General features: G+C 45.8%; 1 protein-coding gene across 4 annotated transcripts in view; it reads left to right on the forward strand.

Annotated features, from left to right (window-relative positions):
- Nucleotides 1-22,024, forward strand: part of PPP1CB (protein phosphatase 1 catalytic subunit beta) — a 1,120,416-nt gene extending 1,098,392 nt beyond the window's left edge. For all 4 annotated transcript variants that reach the window (XM_044059903.1, XM_044059904.1, XM_044059905.1 and 1 more), the window contains exon 8: nucleotides 21,030-22,024. In XM_044059903.1, the coding sequence (XP_043915838.1) occupies nucleotides 21,030-21,134 (105 nt within the window). In that variant the 3' untranslated portion in view covers nucleotides 21,135-22,024. The remainder of the gene's footprint in view (nucleotides 1-21,029) is intronic.
- The last annotated feature ends 2,580 nt before the right edge of the window (nucleotides 22,025-24,604 follow it).

A 24,604-nucleotide genomic window follows, 5' to 3' on the forward strand; every position in this document is an offset into this window, starting at 1 on the left:
CACCAGCAATTGTTCAGATTACAACAACAGACGCATCAGATTATGCATGGGGGGCTCACCTGGCAGGGAAGTGCATTCAGGGCAAATGGAACCCAAGTCACATGCATCTGCATATCAATCAAAAAGAAATGTTAGCTGTACAGAATGCTCTGACAGCCTTCAAGGACAACATTCTTCCAGGACAACTAATGGTAAAGACGGACAACACCACTGTTATGTGGTACATAAACAAGCAGGGGGGTACAAATTCTTACCCCCTCTGCAGACTAGCCATGGCATTGTGGAACACAGCCTTGAGCTACCAAGTGTGTCTACAAGCTATATTCCTGCCAGGGAAATTAAATACACTGGCAGACGGACTAAGCAGAAACCTCATGGACCCACATGAGTGGAAACTGGAACCAAGGATTTTCAACATGTTGACAAGCAAATGGGGGAGCCCAGATATAGACCTGTTTGCCACCCCCCAGAACTATCAACTGGACAAATTTTGCACAAGGACTCCCCACAAACAAGCTTGGAAAGTGGATGCTCTGTCCTTCAGCTGGAAAAACCTATCCGATTATGCCTTCCCTCCTCTGCCTCTCCTCTCCAAAGTACTACTAAAGATCAAACTGGACAAACCAAGGACGATTTTGATTGCACCAGACTGGCCACGCCAACACTAGTGTACCCCCTCTTGCGCAGTGTGTCACTGTTGGCCCCATGACACCTGCCTTAGACTTCTTCCCTGTTGTCTCAGCAGGAGAATCAGATTCTGCACCCTCAGCTTCAAACACTGAACCTAGCAGCCTGGCTAATTACCTAATCTCTCCTTTACCATCCCTCAGTAAACCAGTGATTGATATCATTTTATAGGCAAGGTGGCCTAGTACTAAAAAATCTTATGCTGAAAAATGGAAAAGATTCTGTGCCTGGAACCAATCTCAAGGGATGAGCACCCAATTTACCTCAGATTTTACATTACTTGACTGAGATGCTTCACAAGGGCCTTTTTCCTCCATCAAAATTCACGCCTCAGCCATTTCAGCTCATTATAATACAGAACCTCCCCTCTTCTCTCATCCACTGCTCAAACAGTTCCTCAGAGGGGCCAAAAATTTAAGACCACCCAGGAGAGCTCTAACTCCAGCCTGGGACCTTAACTTTGTCTTGGAGAAACTCACTCTTCCTCCTTTCTAGCCAGCTGCTACTGCAGATTTAAAATTTCTCTCTTGGAAAACGGCCTTCCTTTTAGCAATTACTTCAGCAAGAAGGGTATCTGAACTATAGGCCCTTACGGCAGTTAGCCTTTCATCATCATTCATGCAGACAGGGTGTCCCTCAGGACCATTCCCTCCTTCATGCCCAAGGTGGTATCCAGTGTAGCTCTTAATCAGTCCATTCATTTGCCAACCTTCTTTTCTAACCCACAGAACAAAGGGGAAACGGATACTACACTCCTTAGATGTGCACAGACAACTTAGATTTTACTTGGACAGGACTAAACCTCAAAGGAAATCTGAACAACTGCTGATGGCATTTGCTGGAGGGGCAGAGGGGAAGGCTATTTCAAAGCAAACCATTTCTAAATGGATAGGTCATTGCATTCATTTCTGCTGTAAGCCCCATGGAAAACCTATCCCACAAGGGATTAGACCCAATTCAACCAGGGCTGCATCTACCTCTACAGCCTTTCTCAGAAGTGTACCTACCAAGGGACATCCTAGAAGCTACTACCTGGAGTTCTGTACATACTTTCACCAAGCATTGCCATTTACCATTTTTTTCTAAATCCAGAGCTGGCTTTGCCACTGCAGTCTTGCAGGGCCTTATAGCTGGTTCTAATGCTATCTAAATTCCTCCTCCCATCCTTAGCTTTGGGAATCTACCCAAATGTGATGACTGCAACAGTGAAACACAAACATAGTACAGTTGTGTACACTTACCATAAATGTAGATGTTAGAGTGTATTCACTGTTGCAGTCCTGGATGTCCTTCAAGAATGCAACTGCAGTCATAACATGTGGGTTGTCCTGCCTCAGGCAGCCCTCGGTCGGCCGGATTCCAAAGTCTGGGTCCGACATCGGCTGATGTCGCATTTCTCTCCGTCAGAGCGGCTGGAGTACATAAGCATCAGCCGACGCCATTTTCTTCAGTCTTTCTTGCCGCGGTGCCCGAAGCAGAAGCAGTTCGCAAGTGCCGGTCGGTCAGCTCCTGTATTCTACGATACCGAAGTCATCGAAAAAGCTAAGTACCCCGTTTGGGACCTTTTCTTGCCTCAGCCGATGTCAGAAATTACTGAAAAAGTTAACAATTGTCTTTTTTGTGGTAAACAAATACCTCATAAGGATTTCCACTCTTACTGCCTCCCTTGTCTGGGCCCAGACCACGACGTCTCGGCCTGTGTCGCCTGTGCTCGCTTCAACAAGCGCACTCTCAGGCGCCGGGCGGAGTTCGCTGAATATTTTTTCGGCGATAAATTTGCCTACACCATGCCGTCGGATCTTCCAACATCGCAAACACCCAAAAAGCAAAAAGACCGGGACCGACATCCTCGGCCCGCTTCTACCACCGACTCCACACCAAAACCTAGCGCGAGTGCTCCGGTTCCCTCTGAGACTGTCTCTCCACCGCTCCGAACCGAAGACACCGCATTACCGACGACTCCGATTCCAGACATTACTCCGATGCCAGTTATAGATTTTCCTCCGGATACCGAAAACAGAGGAAATGCCCGAGACCATTGCTGTAGACAAGGTCACTCCTGAACGTGGAACTGCCAGGCCTCCTATGGCCATGTCTATTAAGGCCTACACTAGGGCTAAGGCAGTCAGCAAAACAAAGCCTATTACTTCTAAATCCTTACCTCAGCCGACTCCGGAGACACAAATTATGTCCATGGCTGCTGATTTAATTTCCATGATTAGAGGTTCACAGGCCCATCCTGAGAGAGCATCCCAGCCTCCTCCTGATAAAAGGCCCCGGGTTGAGCCCTCTGACCCTACTCCTTCAGATGAAGACTCTGAGGGCTCTGTCCACTCTGATAGCCAGGAAGAGCTCTTCCAGACTTATGAGGACTCGGATGCAGAAGATTCCATCCCTTCGGCCTCCCCTCCTGAGGATATTTCTTTTGGGGAAGTTCTGCACACCATGAGGGAACATTTCAAGTGGCAGGGTCAGGAATATTCTGATTCTAGTAAACGCCTTAGGACTTTCCATAAGAAGCCTCAGCACAGGCCCTTAGCTATTCCTCCTGTACTTGATGTTCTGGATGATTTGTATTCTGACTCTAGTGCTACCCCTGATTCTCTTCCTCCTGCTCCAGCCAAGCCAGACAGGTATTACAGGGTCCCAGAAACTCATTCTCATTTATTCAGGGCCCATTCTGCTGATTTGGAAACTATTTCACAGGGGCCTAAAGGAGTTTCGGCCTCCAACTCAAAAAATCCTTTGCCCTCTAACAGGGAAGCAAGGTCATTAGAGAGATGGGGCAAAAAGGTTTACACATCCACTACCTTATCTATGAGAGCTTTAAATTGCCTTTTTCATATGTTACAATATCAGGATTATCTCTTAGAAGATTTACAAAAAACATTAGCTTCTCCTGATCCTTTAGACAGGAAGACTTTGCAGGAAGCTGTACATAACACTCAGCAAGTAAGCAATCACTTCCTGCAGTGTGGATATGATGCACTGGAAGCTTCATGTAGGGCAGCTATGACAGGGGCAGTGATTCAGACATGCTTGGTTAAAAGATCAACCTCTACCAGATCATGTAAAAGCAAAACTTCTGGATGCACCTTTGGAAAAGAACAAGCTTTTGGTGCAAATGCTAAGGATGTGTTAAAGACCATCAAGAAAAAGCAAAATCAGTTCAGACTGTGAAAGATTTCCTCCAGGTTCAACCCCCAGATTCAGTAGGAATTGGCCTTCAAAAAACTGGTCCTTTCCTAATCCAGAAAAGTTTCAAAGGGGTAAGAACAGACGTGGCCGAGGGAGAGGCCAATACAGAGGCCCTTACAGGGGACGACAATGGCAGCCAGGAAACCAAAGAAGTGACGCAGGGGTTTCACCTGCCCAACAACCACAAACTCAATGACTTTCTCTACTACCGCCTACCAGGGAACAACTAGAAGCTCCCTTGGGCGGGAAATTATCTCTGTTTGCAGAAAACTGGCACAGACTGACAAAGGACAAATGGATTTTGGACATTATAGACCGAGGGTACAGGTTTCATTTTCATACCTTACCAAGAAAACAAGGCATGCCAAACCTACCACAAAATCAAAGGGCAAAGGCTATCAAGCAAATCACTCTGCTGACTCGAATGAAAGCAATAGAAAGAGTTCCACAACAAGAACAGGGGTTTTACTCAAGACTGTTCCTTCTTCCAAGAAAAGAATCTCAATGGAGACCAATACTGGACTTGTCCGCATTAAACACCTTTCTCATAGTACCAAAGTTCAAAATGCTGACTCTACAGCAACTCCTTCCCATGCTGGGCAAGGAGTCGTGGCTGATTACTCTGGACCTCAAGGAGGCATACCTGCATGTCCCTATCAGACACAGCTGCAGAAGATACCTCAGATTTCTTGCAGGGCAAGAGCATTATCAATTCTCAGCATTGCCATTTGGCTTATCTACTGCGCCCAGAGTATTTACAAAATGCCTGGCTTCAGTAATTGCTCATTGCAGGCTCCAGGGTATACAAATTTACCCGTACCTGGACGACTGCCTCATACAAGCGGACGACAAATTGATGTTGACAAAAAACCTGGATTATGTCATACGATTACTTCAAGCTCTGGGATATACACAGTCAACTTCCAAAAGTCAAGACTGCAGCCATCCCAGCAAATAATCTTCTTAGGAGCCAAACTAGACACAGCCTCTCAGATGGCTTACTTGACAGAAGACAAGCAAGAGAAGTTAACTCATTACTTCAAAGGTTTAGCAAAACTCACCCAGATGACTGCAAGGAGATTCCTACAGGCCCTGGGTTACATGGCATCCTGCATTCTACTGGTTCCATTAGCAAAACTACACATGAGAAAGCTTCAATGGTACCTAAAAAGCATTTGGTCTCAACACAGCAACAACTTGGAGACAATCATACCACTCATTCCATGCCTACAAAAGGAATTCCTATGGTGGGCCTCGGTGAGCCAGGAAAACACAGGTATGTCATTCAAAAAACCACAGATAACACAGACCATGACTACAGACGCCTCAGACCTTGGATGGGGGCGCACATGGAAGGCAGGTGTATACAAGGACAATGGTCTCCAAAGGAAACACATCTGCATATAAACCAAAAGGAAATGCTGGCAGTAATACATGCCGTCGAGGCTTTTCAACACCAACCCCAGCAAGGCCATTTAATGATACGGACAGACAACACCACTGTGATGTGGTACATAAACAAGCAGGGGGGCACCCAATCTTACCCCCTTTGCAGACTGACAATGCAGCTTTGGGAGAAATCACTGAGCCTAAACATCCAGTTACAATCCCAGTTTGTTCCAGGAAAAGACAATGTGTTGGCGGACAGCCTAAGCAGGAATTTCACAGATCCACACGAGTGGAGGTTACATCCGAAGGCCTTCAGACAACTCACTTCGACATGGGGCAAGCCAGAAGTGGACCTATTTGCCTCTCACCTCAACCATCTTCTACCAAAATTTTGCACAAGGCCATACCATCCAAAAGCTTGGAAAATAGATGCCCTCTCATTCAACTGGAACTCCCTAGCAATCTATGCATTCCCACCTCTGCCACTGATGACCTCAGTATTACTAAAGATCAAAGCAGAGAAGCCCAAGGGAATCATAATAGCTCCGGATTGGCCAAGACAACACTGGTACCCACTACTACGGAGCATATGTCACACCAGGAGGTGGGCCCTCCCTCAGTGGCCTCTACTTTTGACTCAACATAATTTCGAAACACTGCATCCAAACCTTCAGACACTGCAGCTAACAGCTTGGGAGATCCCATAAATAACTTCAGCTTATTTCTCTCTAAGGAAGTTCAGCGGATATTAACAGAGGCTCGAAGACCATGCACCAGAAAGGTTTACTTAGCAAAGTGGAAAAGATACAGCAATTGGAATACCAGCAAGGGACATGATGCTTCATTGCTGAACATCCCACTTATCTTGGAATATTTGTCAGATATGTTAAAGAACGGCCTCTCATATTCTTCCATAAAGATACATGCATCTGCTATTTCAGCTAGATACAACACTGATCCTCCTGTTTTCTCTCACCCCTTACTAAGACAATTCCTCAGGGGAATCAAGAACATTAAGCCACCAAGAAAGGCCCCAGTGCCAGCCTGGGACCTCAATTTTGTCTTAGAAAAACTGACTCTACCTCCTTTTGAGCCAGCAGCTTCAGTTGACTTGCAATTTCTCTCATGGAAGACAGCTTTCCTGTTGGCAATTACCTCAGCAAGAAGGGTTTCGGAGCTACAGGCCCTAATGGCAATACCACCCTTTATTATTTTTCACAGAGACAGGGTTTCATTAAGGACCAATCCTACCTTTATGCCGAAGGTGGTATCTAGGGTTTCTCTAAATCAAGCCATTCATCTGCCTGCTTTCTTCCCCAATCCTGAGAATAAGGGGGAAAGACTTTTGCATACCTTGGACATTCACAGACAACTTCGATACTACCTGGACAGAACCAAGGCCAGTAGGAAGTCTGAACAACTTTTTGTAGCTTACGCCCTTGCAGTCCAAGGAAAAGCAATTTCAAAACAGACTATTTCTAAATGGATTGGACATTGCATCAGATTCTGTTATTCCTTTCATGGAAAGACTGTTCCAGCCAATGTCAGACCACATTCCACCAGAGCTACAGCCACCTCTACAGCATTTTTAAGAGGGGTGCCTACCAAGGACATTCTAGAAGCTGCTACATGGAGCTCCGTGCATACATTCTCCAAACACTACAATCTCCCTCTATATTCTAGATCCAGAGCAGGCTTTGCTTCGGCAGTCCTGCAGGGTTTGATTGCCACACCATCTCTTTCCTAGTGCATACCTCCTCCCCCAGCTAAGCTATGGTATTCTACCCACATGTTATGACTGCAGTTGCATTCTTGAAGGACATAGTACAGTTTTGTACCTACCATAAATGTAGATGTCTGATAGACATGCAACTGCAGTCGGATTTTCCCTCCCTCCATACCCCTCTATGCCTAGGGTCCACTCCTATCCCTGTTACTCTTAGCTGGGGATATCTGTTATGGTGCATTTGTTTTATTGCTCATTTATTTGTTTGGAATCCTGTTTTTGTCTTCCAATTTGATTACAGCCTTCCTTGGAGGGCACCTGGCATCTGGGGCAAGAAACACTGAAGAAAATGGCGTCGGCTGATGCTTATGTACTCCAGCCGCTCTGACGTCGGAGAGAAATGCGACATCAGCCGACGTCGGACCCAGACTTTGGAATCCGGCCGACCGAGGGCTGCCTGAGGCAGGACAACCCACATGTTATGACTGCAGTTGCATGTCTATCGGACATCTACATTTATGGTAGGTACAAAACTGTACTTTACTCTCCCTCCAGCCCCCTGACTTCTTTTGGCTATATCTCTACTCTTCTATGCTTAAAAGCTTTTTGGTGTATTTTCTTTTTTGGTGGAGGTGTAACCTTGTATGTTCTCCGTATTTCACTGTTGCAGTCATTACATTTGGGTAATCCTGCTGGCAGGTTGCCAGTCTGCCTGAATTCCAAAGTCCTGGGTCATGCGTCGGCTGCTGTCGCACCTTCCCTGGCATCAGGTCGTCGGGGGTATAAAAGATGCGGCCGACACCATTTTCTTTCGTCTTTCTTGCCGCGTGGTGCCCGAAGCAGAAGCAGTTCGCAAGTGCTGGTCGGCCGACTCCTGAGATTTTCATGTTCGAGTTTCAGATCTGAAGTCTTCAATAAAGCTAAGTACCCCATCGGGGAAACTTTTTTCTTGCTCCAGCCCGATGTCAGAAAAAGTTAATAGTATTTCTTGTGGAAGGCAAATATCTCATAAGGACTTTCATTCTTACTGTATTCCTTGCCTAGGCCCTGTTCACAACATTGCTGGTTGTCGGTTTTGTGCTAGATTTAACCAACTCACTATTAAGCGCCGATATGATTTTACTTTAAACTATTTTGGACGCTTGTTTAATTATCCAAAAATGTCGTCGGATAGCCATCCGACTACCGGAGTTCACAAAAAACACAAAAAAAAGGAAAGAGATGGACAACCGAGGCCCAAAACCAACGACGAAGGTACTCCTAAGCCAGTCGCCAGTTCGCCGGTTCTCAGTGAGGAGCTTTCGCAGCCCCTGATGCCCGCTACTTTAGAGTTGCAGGCCGCTACAGACTCCAATGTAGAGTCGGCCATGCCACTGGAAACTCAAGGTATTAGAGCCTCTGATAGTATTCCTTCAGATGGATCCGGAGCCGCTGAGCAGGCACCGGTTTCTGAGGGTGTATTCAGACCTAAACATCTTTACCTAAAACCAACCTCAGCTTCAAAGGCAAAGACTAAAGCACCTTCAAAAGCAAAGAAACAAACTCGAGCCGTGGGGACAGGCCTCTATACCCAAAAAACAGATGCTCAAACTGGCTGAAGACTTAATTACCTTGATCAGGGGTTCCCATCCCGCCTAGGCAAGAGACTGACTATGAATCTTCAGATCCAGGTTTCTATTTCTTCTGATTCCTCTACTGATCAGGAATATTCTCTTCCCCCCCCCCCATGAGGATTCTGATGCTGAAGAATCCATACCTTCAGCCTCTCCTCCAGAGGACTATTCTTTTGGGGAAACCTTGCATACCATGAGGGAGCATTTCCACTGGGAAAGCCAAGATTTTTCAGAATCTAAAAAGAGGCTCGGGGATTTCCTTTTACTTCCTCAACACAGGCCACTAGCCATTCCACCTGTGTTAGATATTGTAGATGTGTTTTTGGAGTCTAGTCTCACTCCTGACTCCTTATCTCCAGCTCCTGTTAAGCATGACAGATATTACAGGGTTCCTGACTCTCATAAATTCCTTTTAAAATCCCTGCTGCAGACCCAGAAACTATTTCACAAGGTCCCAAAGGAGTTAAGGCTTCCGCTGCAAAAACCCTACCCCCCTCTGACAAGAGATTCTGGGGCACTGGATAGATGGGGAAAGAAGGTTTACACATCTGCAACCTTGGCTATTAGGGCCTTAAACTGTCAATTTCATATGCTTAAATATCAGCAATATGTCATAGCATTGCTTAAACAGAAAATGTTATTAAACTCCTGAATGTTCAGAAAACAAGGAAATGCAGGATTTATTGCATGCAGCTGAACAAGTTGGAAAGCATACTTTGCAATGTGGTTTTGATTCTTTGGAGGCCTCCTGCAGGGCCGCAGTTACGGGTTCTGTAATTAGGAGGCATGCTTGGTTAAAGGAACAAAATCTGCCTGATCATGTCATAGTTAAATTATTAGATGCACCTTTACAGCATGATACTTTGTTTGGTGTTAAGGCAGAGGAAGTGTTAAAGAAAATGGAGGACAAAGCTAAATCTATGGAAACTGTCAAAGATTTTTTTACAAGTACAGACACCTAGGTTTAGTAGACACTGGCCTACAAAAAATTGGTCCTTTCCTGTGTCAGACAGACCTCAAAGGGGCAGATCCAGATGCCCTAGAGGCAGATCCCAGGCACAAGGTTCCTACAGGTCAAAGCAATGGGGTGCTTTTACCTCCAAAGTTGGAGAAGACAAATCATAACCATACACGAAACAGTCCTAATCACGTCCCCCTGCCTGCACCAAGCACTTATCTTTTGGCAGCACCCTTAGGGGGAAAACTAGCACTTTTTTCTCAAAATTGACACACATTTATAACCCAGGACAAGTGGGTCCTAAATATCGTGTCACAAGGGTACAAGTTCCATTTCCATACCCTGCCAAAGGCAAACGGCTGGCCAGATCTGCCAAAAAATCAGTGGGCAGAGGCACAAGAACAAGTCTCATCCCTCATGGACATGGGGGCCATTCGACAAGTACCAGAGCAAGAGCAGGGACAAGGATTTTACTCAAGACTGTTCTTGGTACCCAGAAAGGACAAGACCAGGAGACCAATACTGGACCTATCTATTCAGAACACATTCCTATATATACCAAAATTCAACATGATGACTTTGCAGCAGCTTCTGCCCATGCTGGGCAAGAACGCTTGGCTGGTAACTCTAGACCTAAAAGAGGCATACCTGCATGTCCCAATCAGACAATTATGCAGACGATACCTCAGATTCAAGGCTGGCTGAATGCATTACCAATTCTCTGCACTGCCCTTTGGCTTATCTACTGCGCCCAGGGTTTGACACCAGTAATTGCATTCTGCAGACAGAGGAATACAAATATATCCTTACTTGGACGACTGCCTAATTCAAGCAGAGAAAAAGGACATTCTTCTACAGCATCTGGCATTTGTGAAAAGACTTCTAACATGCCTAGGGTACACAGTCAACGAAAAGAAATCAAAACTAGTACCCTCTCAAGAAATAATATTCCTGGGTGCAAGCTTAAATACAACTGCCCAGATGGCTTATCTCATGCCAGACAAACAAAGGCAACTGACTACCTATTTCAAAATGTTTGCAACAAAGGCCCAGTTATCTGCAAGAAAATTCTGCAGGCTTTGGGCTTCATGGCATTCTGCATCCTACTAATTCCGTGTGCAAGACTGCATATGAGAAAACTTCAGTGGTACCTAAAATGTGTTTGGACTCAACATTGACACAGCCTGGAAACAATGAATGTTAAGTTGTCAATCTCGCCTTCATTCTTGCTGGATGAGTTCGGAGCCGATCCTCGGCTCCGACTCAGCACTTGCTAAGCTCGAGAGTCACTTTTACCAGCTCGAGGCAGCCCCATATCCCATGATGCAAGGCGGTAAATACCCAGATCTCGTTTGCCGCTTCGCTGATGAGGTACTCCTTTTACCAGCTCTTGGTAAGTAATTTGTTATACAAATTTTAGTCACCCCATTCCTAATTTTTCTCTCTTATTAGATTTTTACTCACTTTTAGTTAGTTGTAGGGTCTTTAGCTCTAGTTTTACTGTTTCCCCTAGTTGTTTTATTTAGTCGGGCCTTCAATCCCCTCCCATCCCTTCCTGTCAGGGTGTGTGTGGGTTTGTTTTTTCCCTTTTAAGTTAAATATTTCTGAATCTGGGACTGTGTGAGTTGTGTGGATATCACTATGTCCAAAGAACAGAGGGTCTCAGGCTTCAAGAAGTGTGACTCGTGCTGTCAGAAGATGTCTCTGAAAGACGGTCACACTTCTTGTATCTACTGCCTGGGACCTCTCCACCTGCAGGACTCCTGTGCTATTTGTCACTCTTTCAGCCAGAGAGTCCTGCAGGAAAGGAGAAATAAATTAATATTGAGAGGACTTCTTAAACCGGAGGGCTCCCCGTCTAAGTCTTCTTCGGGCAAGCCCTCTAAGACTTCCAAGGCCCAGGCTTCTGCTACTAAGCCTTCGGCCCTGGCTCCGACTCCTTTGGAGTCGAGATCGGCTCCGGCTGGAGCTGATCTTATCTTGACTAAATCTTCGGCACCGATGGCTATCGGTGCCGATACTTTAACTGCCACATTGGTGTCGGCTCCGACCGGCTCCGACCATGTGGCTAAGGCTTCGGTGTCGGCGCCGACCGGTTCCGATACCATTATTTCCTTGCCTGTATCTGCTCCGGCCGGAGCCGATACAATTTTGACCAGGCTTGGAGCCGATAAGTTGTCGGCTCCGTCTGGAACCGAGGGTTCTTCGGCTCCGATGGTTCCATCGAGGAAGCGGTCCAGGTCTCCCTCTTTGGAGCCGATACTGTCGGCTCCGACCTCTCCTCTTCTTTCGGAGCGGAGCCATCGGAGCCGATCATCAAGGTCTTCCAGGCTCTCAGACCATGATTTGGAGAGAGTGGTAAGCAGATTGTTAAAATCACAGGCAGTAGCCCAAATGCTTCATAGTCCGTCTCAACAGACGACTACTGGTCCACACCCTCTTCAAGTTCCTCCTTCGACTCTCCTCCAGAGCTCGGAGCCGGAGTCTATGGGAATAGTCACTGCTACGGCTGCGGGGCAGATACCACCCCTTTCTGCTCCTTCAGCTTCTACTCTTATCTCCTCTTCGAGACCTTCCTTGGAGGGATCCGGTGGTCGGGCTTCCCTGGTCTGCTCCAAGGGGCCCCGCTCTTCCCCTCGGGGCTTCGGCCGTGGTGAGCTCGGCCCCGACATCTGCCTCGGAGCCTTCCCTTTCGGTGGGCCCGGGAGTCCCTGTTTCTTCGGAGCGGGGTCTCTCGGATCTCCCTGGGAGGGGAGCCTTTGAGGTGATGAGGAGTGTGCTGGCCCCTGGGCTCAGTCAGCAGTCTATCCCCTTAGCTCCTCCCTCTACAGTGCCTGTAGATGTCTCTTCCCACTCTCTTGCTCCCGGACTGAGATCCACCACCTCAGGTTTCCCCACTGGGAAGAACCCCCTCTTCCGAGGATTCTCCTGATCCGTCAGGAGATCCTCCGCGTAAGAGGACTTGTAAGAGGAAGCACTTGGACTCCCCTGAGTCTACTACTTCAGATACCGGCTTAGATGAGTCGGAGGGGTCCCCAAGATCCCCCTCTGAGGATATCTCTTTTTCAGACATCTTGGAACTCCTAAAACAGAGGGGAAACTGGCCCTCAATTAATCCCTCCGAGGATGAGTCTGTATACCTAGAGGCGTTTGGATCTCGACCCTCCACCTTCTGGGTGTCTCCGCCTTTCGACCCCCTCATGGAGGTGATAGCTCGGAAGGCGTGGGCATCTCCTGATTCCGTAGAACCAGTTCCCAGGAGGCCTTCTAAATTTATAACAGCCCCTTCCGAGAAACTTTTTCTCACAAAAGGTGTCCCTGTTGATGCCATGGTAGTGGCGGCCGCCGCCACCAAGAAGGAACTCACAGATCCTTCCATACCAGTCCATCCTCCTAACAAGGATTCTAGGACCATGGACAGGTATGGGAAGTGGATGTTCTCCTCAGCGACCTTTGCCATGCGTTCGCTGAATTACTTATGTCACTTCACCGGACTTCAAAGGGACATCCTTAAAGAATTAGGTGAAGTAGTACAGGATCCTACAGCTGCAGAGGCTCAAGACAAGATTGCTACTCAGCTAGGAATCCTTAACTCCATAACCAACTCCTCCATGCGGCTGATTTCGTATGCAGCAGATGGAGCGAGTAGAGTTGCAGGGACAGGAGTGGCTCTCAGACGTCAGTCCTGGATGCGGCTCTGTAATTTTGCAGATCCTTTTAAGGCGTCCTTCACAAACTCTCCCTTCGATGGGTCAACATTGTTTGGTCCTCAGGTGAAGGATACGTTGACCAGGTGTGAGCAAGACGGCAAGACTCTTGGAGTCCGTTTTTCTACCCCTTCTAGGCCTTACCCTAAAGGACAGAAGGGGGGAAAGATGTGGTTCCGTAAATCCCAGGGAGTCACGCCGGACACACGTGGTCAGTTTACCCCTAGAGGCAGAGGGGGTAATAATAATAGACGCCGCCCTAGGGGCAGAGGGGGTCCGCAGAACCAGGGCAGCAGAGAGCCTCTCTCTGACAAGCCCTTCCAGCATCCCTGAGGTGTTGCCCGACTGTCCATCCTTGGAGACAGTCGGGGGAAGATTATCGCTGTACCCAGAAGCCTGGCTTTCCCTTTCACAAGACAAATGGGTACAGTTGATTATATCTGAGGGTTACAAGATTCCTTTCAAGGAAAGTCCCTTCACTCACAAAAATTCCCTTCCAGATGTTCCACCCGGTCTAAGGGAAATTGCAAAATTAGAAGTATCAAAGCTTCTACAAAAAGCCATTCAGCCAGTTCCAACAGACCATTCACAGCCCGGAATCTACTTAAGGTTCTTTTTGGTTCCCAAAAAGACGGGAGATTGGAGACCAATATTGGACCTCAGCAGACTCAACAAGTCTGTGAAAAAGACAAGATTTCGGATGGTCACACTTCACTCGATTTTGCCCTTCTTGGGCAAAGACAACTGGATGTGCTCAATAGACCTTCAGGATGCGTACTATCACATAAAAATCCACAGATGCTCCAGAAGGTTTCTCCGCTTCCGGCTGGGGTCCAGTCATTTTCAATTCAGAGCCCTGCCCTTTGGTCTCACTACAGCCCCCAGAGTGTTCACCAAATGCATGGCAGTGGTCACGGCTCACCCGAGAAGTCAAGGATTCCAGGTGTTTCCGTATCTCGACGACTGGCTCCTCTCAGCCACCACCAGGCATCAACTTCTCCAAGCCAGAGATTACACCCTAAATCTCTGCACTCAATTAGGAATTTCGATCAACTACGAAAAATCCTCCTTATTGCCCAGCAGGTCTATTAACTTTTATAGGCGCAAATTTAGACACTGTTTGGATGTCAGCAAACCTCACAAGCCAGAGAATCCTAGATATCCAAAACCATGTGCGGATCATCCTTGCCAGCAGAAAGGTGCAAGCGAGACTGGTCCTAAAAGTATTGGGCCTCATGGCAGCTGCCATTACTCTTCTTCCTTTGGCCCGCTTTTACATGCGTCTCCTTCAATGGATGTTGTTCACCCAATGGTCCTACCAACAACTTCCCATGCGTCACCAAATTCTGGTGACACAAACTTGCAAAAACCACCTATCCTGGTGGATTTCTTCTCCCCAGGTTCATCAGGGCAGACCCTTTGTTTCCCCGGCCCCGGTAGCCACAGTCACTACGGACTCCTCCCTGATCGGGTGGGGGGGGTCATTATCAGGGCAGGATGGTTCATGGGACATGGCAACCGTTCGAATACCACCTGCACATAAATGTCCTAGAGATGAGAGCAGTGCTTTTAACGTTGCAAGCCCTCAACGACTTTCTTCCCTTGGGAACAATTGCAGTTCACACGGACAACATGTCCGTAGTGTGGTACATCAACAAGCAGGGCGGAACCAAGTCCTACCCCTTGTGTCGAGAGGCTCTCAGACTTTGGCAATGGGCGATCTCCTCTCATCGGTTTCTGGTAGCAACGCATATCCCTGGGAAAACCAACATTTTAGTGGACAGATTGAGCAGAGCTATACTCATGCCTCACAAGTGGTCTCTCAAACAATCCATAGTGGAGGAGATTTTTCAGAAGTGGGGCCGCCCATGTTGCGATCTTTTTGCTACTCCCCAAAACAGCAAATGCCCAGCCTTCTTCTCTCTCTTCCCACTTCCGGGCCATTCCCCCAGAGACGCTCTTACCCAAGATTGGCCCCAGGGACTTCTTTATGCCTTTCCTCCCTTTCCATTGATACCACAGGTACTCCAGAAAGCTACCATTTTGAGAGCCAAAATGATTCTCATTGCCCCGTATTGGCCTCGACAAATTTGGTTTCCGTTCCTCCATCGTCACCTTTTAATGCAGCTGTGGCATCTGGACCCAGTGCCAGATCTTCTGATCCACCAATCGGGTCAGCTGCATCAGTCCATTCCTTCTCTCAACCTCACAGCTTGGTTGCTCCACTTCCTTCCTTAGCCAGGCTTCCTATGATCTCTAACCCTGTTAGGGATATCATAGTGGCTTCCCTTAAATCCTCTACTAGAAGGATTTACACTAGCAAGTGGAAACGCTTCTCCCTTTGGGCAAAATCAAGGAGCATAGATTCCTTTACTGCCTCTGTTCATGCAGTTTTGGATTTTCTAGCGGAAATCTTTCACTCGGGCTCTTCATCCTCCACGGTTAAAGTTCAGTTGGCTGCGATCTCGAACTTTCATGTCAGGTTTGCAGATCACAGCATTATGTCCCACAAGCTTTGTAGAGCTTTTCTGAAAGGAGTTTTTCTCCTCAAACCTCCTGTCAGGAGTCCTCCTCCTCAGTGGGACCTAAATCTAGTGCTGACATCCTTAATTCTTCCTCCCTTTGAGCCAGCTGCTTCATGCTCACTAAAGTTTCTTTCGTGGAAGACACTCTTCCTTGTCGCTATTACCTCGGCTAGGAGAGTGTTAGAACTTCATGCCCTCTCTATTCGTCACCCATATTTGGTCTTCCACAAGGACAGAGTATCCTTGAGAACTAATCCATCCTTTTTGCCCAAGGTTGCTTCAGAAACAAATTTAAACCAATCTATTGATCTCCCTGTATTTTTTCCTAATTATTCCAACAGATCGGAACAAAAATTACATTATCTTGATGTTCACCGCCAACTAAGATATTATTTGGACAGAACAAAACAATTCAGAAAGTCTGATCAGCTCGCTCTTTCTTATGCTGAAAATAAGAAAGGTCTCCCTGTTTCCAAAGTGACCTTGTCTAGATGGCTATCTTCCACTATTTCCGAAATTTATCAACTTAGGGGCAAACAGCTGTGCTCAAAACCAAAGGCACATTCCACTAGAGGCTTAGCCACTTCTACAGCCTTTCAGGCTAGGCTACCCTTAGATACTATTTGTGCAGCAGCCACTTGGGCCACTCCTCATACCTTTGTTTCTCATTATAAATTGGATTTGGCCTCCAGGGATAGAGCCAGTTTTGGTTCCACGGTTCTCAAGAGTCTGTTCCATTGAGCCACCCAGGATAGAGGTGCTAGGGACGCGGTCCCATCCAGCAAGAATGAAGGTGAGATTGACAACTTAACATTTAGAAGTTATGTACCTACCATAACGTTCCATGTTAGTTGTCTTCTCTCGCCTTCTTTCCTGCGACCCTCCCTCCTGCCCCCTTGCCTGGACAGACCTTGATCTCCCTTGGCTCTGGAAGATTTTGTTTCTTTGGGCACCAGTTAGTTCTAGTTTTAGTTATCTAGTTTCCCCTTACAGCCTTTTTAGGCTTATTGCTCTTCTTTCCTTAGTGTAAAGTTTTTATGCTAGGTAGTTTTCCCTCTAGGTACCAATCGAGATCTGGGTATTTACCGCCTTGCATCATGGGATATGGGGCTGCCTCGAGCTGGTAAAAGTGACTCTCGAGCTTAGCAAGTGCCGAGTCGGAGCCGAGGATCGGCTCCGAACCCATCCAGCAAGAAAGAAGGCGAGAGAAGACAACTAACATGGAACGTTATGGTAGGTACATAACTTCTAATTACTGTCATTCCCTGCCTTCAACAGGAGTTTCGATGGTGGGCAAAGGCTTGTCACCAAAACAAGGGACAGCCATTCACATTACCCCCAGCCAGGCAGACACTAACAACGGATGCATCAGATTATGCCTGGGGGGCCCACATGGCAGGAAGATGCATTCAGGGCACATGGTCCACAACCCAAATACATCTACATATCAATCAAAAAGAGATGCTAGCTGTTCAGAATGCCCTGACAGCCTTCAAGGACCTGCTTCATCCAGGACAACTACTGATGGACAACACCACGGTCATGTGGTATATAAACAAGCAAGGGGGGGCACACATTCTTACCCCCTTTGCAGACTAGCCATGACTTGGGACACAGCATTAACTTTCCAAGTACATTTGCAGGCACAATTCCTGCCAGGAAGGAAAAATACGCTGGCAGACAAACTAAGCAGAAACCTCTTGGATCCCCACGAGTGGCAGCTGGATCCACAAGTCTTCAGTATGATAACAAAGAAATGGGGACGCCCGGACATAGATTTATTCGCTTCCCCTCACAACTGCCAACTAAAAAGATTCCGCACAAGGACTTATCACAGACAAGCATGGAAAGTGAACCAGGAACAACTGCAGACCACCGATTTATTTATTTAACCAAAATTGTACTAAGCGCTTTCACCCACACACATCAGGGCATCTTCAGAGTACTCTGAGGATGCCCTGATGTGTGTGGGTGAAAGCGCTTAGTACAATTTTGGTTAAATAAATAAATAAATCGGTGGTCTGCAGTTGTTCCTGGTTCGCCTTTTTTGTTTTACTAGTTCTGGAAGTTTGTTTTAAGCATGGAAAGTGGACGCCCTATCTTTCAGCTGGAAAGACCTGTCAGTATATGCCTTTCCCCCACTGCCTCTCCTCCCCAAGGTACTCCTAAAGGTCAGACAGGAGAAGCCAAAAATGATACTGATTGCCCCAGACTGACCCCGCAAGTACTGGTTTCCAATCCTGAAAAACTCGTCTCAATGCCCAACTTGGACCTTACCTCAAATACCTCATCTACTTTCCCAGCAAAACAATCAGATCTTGCACAGCCAACTCAGGACTTTAAACCTGGCAGCATGGCGGATAATGTAGTCATGCAAAACACACCTCTCAGTAAAGCTGTGATTGATGTAATTTTGGAGGCCAGAAGGCCTAGTACTAGAAAATCTTATGCTGGAAAATGGAAGAGATTCTGTGCTTGGAACCAGGAACAAGGAACTGATACAGCTGTGCCAAATATTCCTCAGATTTTGCAATATTTAACTGAGATGCTGGACAAAGGTCTGTCTTTTTCATCTATTAAAATTCATGCCTCTGCCATTTCAGCTCATTACAATACAGAGTCACCGATCTTTTCTCATCCCTTATTAAAACAGTACCTCAGAGGAGCCAAAAATTTAAGGCCTCCAAGGAGATCACCAATGCCTGCATGGGACCTCAACTATGTCTTGGAAAAACTCACCCTGCCTCCTTTTGAGCCTGCTGCTACTGCTAATATAAAGTTTTTATCTTGGAAAACAGCTCTGTTCCTAGCAATAACTTCTGCAAGACTAGTTTCAGAGCTGCAGGCACTCATGGCTGTGGAACCTTTTATCATTTTTTATCCAGACATGGTCTCTCTGAGGACAAACCCAACATTTATGCCTAAGGTGGTGTCCAGTGTGGCTCTTAACCAAACTATTCATCTTCCAATGTTTTATCCAAATCCACAGAACAAGGGGGAGAGAATTCTGCATTCTTTGGACGTACACAGACAGCTTAGATTCTACTTGGACAGAACCAAAGTTTTCAGAAAGAGAGAACAATTACTAGTGGCATATGCTGCAGGATCACAAGGAAAGGCCATCTCAAAGCAGACTATTTCAAAGTGGATAGGCCACTGCATTCGTTTCTGCCACTTACACCATGGCAAGCCAGTGCCTAAGGGGATTAGGCCATATTCAACCAGAGCTGCAGCCACTTTAGCAGCCTTTCTCAGGGAGTACCAACCAAGGACATTTTAGTTCAGTGCATACCTTTACAAAGCACTATCATCTGCCACTCTACTCTAAATCCAGGGCAGGCTTTGCCACTGCAGTTCTGCAGGGCCTCATAGCCGCTCCTAATGCTGTTTAGCTGCAGCCTCCCATCCATAGCTTTGGGACTCTATCCAAATGTAATGACTGCAACAGTGAAACACGAAGAACATAGTACAGTTGTGTACACTTACCATAAATATAGATGTTCGAGTGTATTCACTGTTGCAGTCCAGGTTTCCCACCCGCCATCCCCCTTTCTTCTGATGGAACCTATCTTTCCTTCTCTGATTTATACAGCCTATTTGATTGTAGATGAAGGTAAAGTTTATATTGGTACATGTATTTATATGTATATAAATTTTGGCTACCCTTTTGGGGGCACCTGACATCTGGGGCAAGAAAAACTAAAGAAAATGGCGTCTGCCGCATCTTTTATACCCCTGACGTCAGGGAAGGGGCGACAGCAGCTGACACAGGACCCAGGACTTTGGAATTCAGGCCGACTGAAGGCAACCTGCCAGCAGGATTACCCAAATGTAATGACTGCAACAGTGAATACACCCGAACATCTACATTTATGGTAAGTGTACACAACTGTACTATATTTATATTTAATTGCTTCCTATTGGGGGGGCACCTGACGATCTGGGGCAAGACGGCCGACTGAGCGCTACTGCAAGCAGATAACTCAAATGTGATGACTGCAACAGTGAATACACTTGAACATTTACATTTATGGTAAGTGTACACAACTGTACTTTCTCATGGAATGTCCATGGAGGAGGAGACCTAGTAAAGCTTGATGGCTTGGAACCTTGGCGGACCTCAGTAATGGAGCCCGTGACCTTTAAAATCTGAGGTATGCCATCCAGTCCCATGGAAATAATCACCATGCTCCTCTCTGTCCCATAAAAATAGGAGATTGTCTTGTCGGATATGTGAGAAAGCTGTGCCATTCAGGTGGGATTGCAGTAGCGGATGTCTAAAAAGGACTCGTACATACAGCAGTTTCCTGTTGCATCTCGCCAGGGATGTCCAAGTAGGACTGAGCTGCTGGAGGCTCAGGTCTTAATTTTTTATACTTCCTCATGGGTGCATGCAGGATGCCCAAGACCAAGGGTTCCTCTATCTTGCCAAGTGCAAGGCTCTGAGACATTGGGTGTTCAAGTAAGTATTCAGGACAGCTAACTTGGTTCTAAGAGTTTGTGACAAACTGACAAGTCTTACAATTAGGTAATTGTGTTCAGCCCCTAAGGAGTGTTGGAGGTCTTTTCTTAGGATTTGCCTTAGGCAGTCATATTTCCCCCTCAACTGACATGAGCAAATATTTAGCAAACAAGTTCCCCTAATGGGGCACTCCTCTGAATGAGCCTTGGCAGTGATAGTTGCACAAGGATGTAGTGCATAGACTATTACCAAAGCTTCTACACTTGGACTTGGCAGCAAGATGGTCTGCGGATCTCAGTCCCATACACCTCCTTATGTACTCATGCACCGGTAGGCTGTCATACGCTGAATGTATGGTGCTTCAAAAGGTTTTTGGCTTTGGTATACTGGCCATACATACATCAGATCACTCTGGGCAGGATAAACCCACACATTGTGGAATAGTAAAACAGTGATCAGGAGGACATAATCTGTTATGGTACTGTGCCTGCTTTCTGTGACTTGGGTGGGTCATTGCGACACATTGTGAGAACTTGAAATACTAGCTGTGCTACCATATGCTCCACAGACTGTACTGAAAAGCTTTGTTTACAGTGGGCTGATAAAAGTGAGAGAGTTGTAATGAAACAGGAAGATGAATTGGGTGATTGGTTGCTAGTAATATTTTGTGTTGTATGTTGTATCACACTGTACTTTAATGCCTGCAGATCTAAATGTATTTGATTTTGTCTTGATGTTTAAACTTGATTTGATTTTATTAATAGATATTGAAGCCTTCTGAGAAGAAAGCAAAGTACCAGTATGGAGGACTAAATTCTGGCCGTCCAGTGACACCACCTCGCACAGCCAATCCACCAAAGAAGAGGTGAAGAACTTGAAGGACAAGCACAGGCAGCATCTGGTCGTTTATACTAAAAGGAAGAACAGCTTATCTTATGACTAAATAAACAAGAATAACTTAATGAGCACTGCAGAGCCATTCATCGAATCCTGTTTTTATTATATGGACATACTCTGAAAAAACATACACATTTCCACAGAATGAACAAGTGTACAGTGAGTGGTGTATTGCAAATCAGTTGTGGCACTCCAGTTCCCTGGTTTTGATACCACTGCTTTCTCTGTTAGATCAGCACTCCATCATTGCCCTGCCCTCCTGTATGTTTTGGACACAGTGGTCTCTGTATTTTATTTGCATTTTTAATTTTGTCATGGCAGAGCTGTATTGTAATGGATAGTCTTTTTTTCCTTAACAGCAATAGCTCTTCATCTTAGAAAACTCACTTCTGTAGTGCAACCTGGGGATTATGTTTCCTGGTCATAACACAGTATGTGTAAATCCACGGCTTCATTTTTAAGGAAGTCACTTCTGCATGGTGAGTCAACTGTATATCCTTTTAAGAACATCACTGACACGTTTGTATTAAAGTAGAATGTGACTTCTGAGGTGCTTACAAGTCTTGTGTCTTGCAGGTGGATTTATTTTGATGTACGTTGTTTTGTATGTTCGGATAGCAAGTTTACTAGTTGTACTACTTCATCCAGTCCTTTAGGAGCTGGGATCCTTGTGGTCATGTTAATGTGTGGCACAGGTAATGAAAATGTAGTTAAAAAGAACAGCAGAGGTTTCAGCTGAGACACGTCCAAAGTAAACGTCACCTATGGAACAGAAAGTCACTGCAATATCCTGTTAAACATTTTGTGTGCGCTATTCATGTAATTAAGTCAAGAAAAGTAAAACATGGCAATTTTTCAGGGACTGGAGAAAAGTTTTTAATTTCTTATTGCTCTGATTCCATTTTTTCATCAGCTGTAATGAATAGTTGTCAACCTTGACTCTTCTGTCCACTTAATTGTTTGGACCCATGGTTGTACCTATTTTTTTTCTGAGGAACTGATTTTCTGTGACATTTATAGCTTCTTTTTGATTGTCTTAGAATGTGGTATGTCTAATGAAATTATTTTCTGTGTCATCTGGAGTCCAGTCAGTCCACATTTTGTTTTTAAACCGTGTTGAGAGTTTTGTCTTCTGCACCTACTTAACTAATGTAACTAACTTCAAGATTGCAAAACTACAGAGTAAGCTGCAAGTACTTTCACAGTCTGTCTTTGACTTAACAGGCTTCAGAGAAAACACATCATCAGGACAAATGAATAATTTTAGTCACTTGATAAAATAATGTAGTAATGCAGAAGATTTAAAATTGGATAATTTTTGGTGGATCCTTGCTTTGGTATGTCTTCTCAATCAGTCACTGTTTGCCATTTATCCCCCAAGATCCCATGCTTGTGGATATTGAAATGCTGTTACTGATGCATGCTGTGACATAACTTGTTGGCTACACAGTGTTCATTTTTCCAGTGTCTGACAGTTCTTTTGCCACTGACTCAGTTTGTATCTTAATCTTTGCTGTGTAGTCTGTGCATTTTACCCTCACAAGTAATGAAGAGTTTGATCCTCTTAACCTTATGGGGAATAGCGTGGACTGACATGGAGTCCCCCATTCTTTACTTCCAGAAGCACCTAGCAGAACTTCTAGAGAAGTCATATTGAGAGACCTGCATTATCCTTCCCCTTAAGTTGCACACCTGCAGTGCCAGCAGGGTAGCTTGGGGGCACCCCTGGCTTCTGCCTCTTTGATGACCTAGGAAAGCAGATGCTATTTGTAAACCTCCATCCTAGTAATAGAGCAACTTATTTAGCATCCAGCTACTGACACTTCAGTCTAGCATAGATTCCAGAGACCACAGCATTTTATCACCTTGCTGCTAAATAGAGAGCTACAGACTGGTGTTGCAGGATAGTTTACTCTTGTGCCACATTGACACTCAGGATTGTAATTATTTGTCCCACCTTTTCCATTTCCCCTTAAGAAGGGCTTTGTTCTAAGCTTCAGGACCTCTTTAAACCTTTGTTCAAGGAGAATCTTCAGAAGACCATGTGCACAACTTCTCTAATAGAATACCATGACTTGTGTTTTAATTCGATTGTGCTTATGTTTTGGCCATGGCCACAGGCTTATGTGTGTACCTGTGCAGGATAGTGTGGCTGAGGTAGTATGTAAAGGAACCCAGGAGTAGGATTCTGAGTGGTTATGTCTTGGGGGAGGTGTGCTGGTGATCTTCAGCTGTCCTGCTCAGAACCTGGCTTATGACTTTGAACAAGATAGATTTTCCTCTTTCTAGAGATTCCTTAGAAATCCCACTGTTATACTACTTGTTTGCAGTTCTGCTTTGGGAAGCTCCAGAAGAAAAGCCCCCCTCCCCCCATTTACCTGAGGAAGGTCCTCAGAGTTCACATGGTGGTATTCCATCTAATACTAAGTCACCAAAGACGATAAGGCTGACGCACTGAATTCAGAAACCTAGCCTACAACTGTTGTCAGATGGGAAGGAATCTGAGTTCTACCTCCCAGCTAGAAGAACTGTCCCAGGGGATCATTTGATTCTTGATGTAATATCTCTAGGCTCCATTCTAGCACTTCAACAATCTCCCTCCAAAATGTGTTACACTGGCGGATCAGTGCATCACAGCAGAACTCTTGAAAAGGGCCTGTACTATTCAGAGAAACCGTAGCGGTTCCACTGGTGTTGGAGAAGGGCTGAGTGCTTTGCTTTCGCCTCATTCTGGATTCTGAGGAGTTCATTTAGTTAATCAGTTAATTCCAGTTTCAAATGATCACCCTAAAAGGATAAACCTGCCTTTCTGCCATGTGGTACTTGAGGTTGTCGTTAGATAGAATGGATGCCTTTTGGCTCTTCAGTATCTGGCATCCACACAGGTGATTCTTGCTGCTCATTCTTGATCAGCATAATTTCCACTGGTGAGGTGGCTGAAGTAAAGGGTGATGTGCAGAGCTGTAGTAACTACAGAGGGATTAAATTGATCAGTCACAGCATGAAGTTATGGGAAAGAGTAGTGGAAGCAAGGTTAAGAAGGGACATGATTAGTGATCAGCAGTATGGTTTCATGCCAGGAAAGAGCACTACAGATGCGATCTTTGCTCTGAGAGTGTTGATGGAGAAGTACAGAGAATGTCGGAAGGAGTTGCATTGTGTTTTTGTAGACTTAGAGAAAGCATATGACAGGGTGCCTAGAGAGGAGTTGTGATATTGTATGAGGAAGTCAGGAGTGTCAGAAAAGTATGTAAGAGTGGTACAGGATATGTACGAGGGTAGTGTGACAGCAGTGAGGTCTGCGGTGGGAGTGACGGATGCGTTTAAGGTGGAGGTGGGGTGACATCAAGGATCAGCTCTGAGACCTTTCTTATTTGCAATGGTGATGGACAGGTTGACAGACAAGATCAGACAGGAGTCCCCGTGGACTAAGATGTTTGCA

The sequence above is a fragment of the Protopterus annectens genome, chromosome 1.part2 (genome assembly GCF_019279795.1).
Source record: "Protopterus annectens isolate FY-2018-M chromosome 1.part2, PAN1.0, whole genome shotgun sequence".
Taxonomy (NCBI): Eukaryota; Metazoa; Chordata; order Ceratodontiformes; family Protopteridae; genus Protopterus; species Protopterus annectens.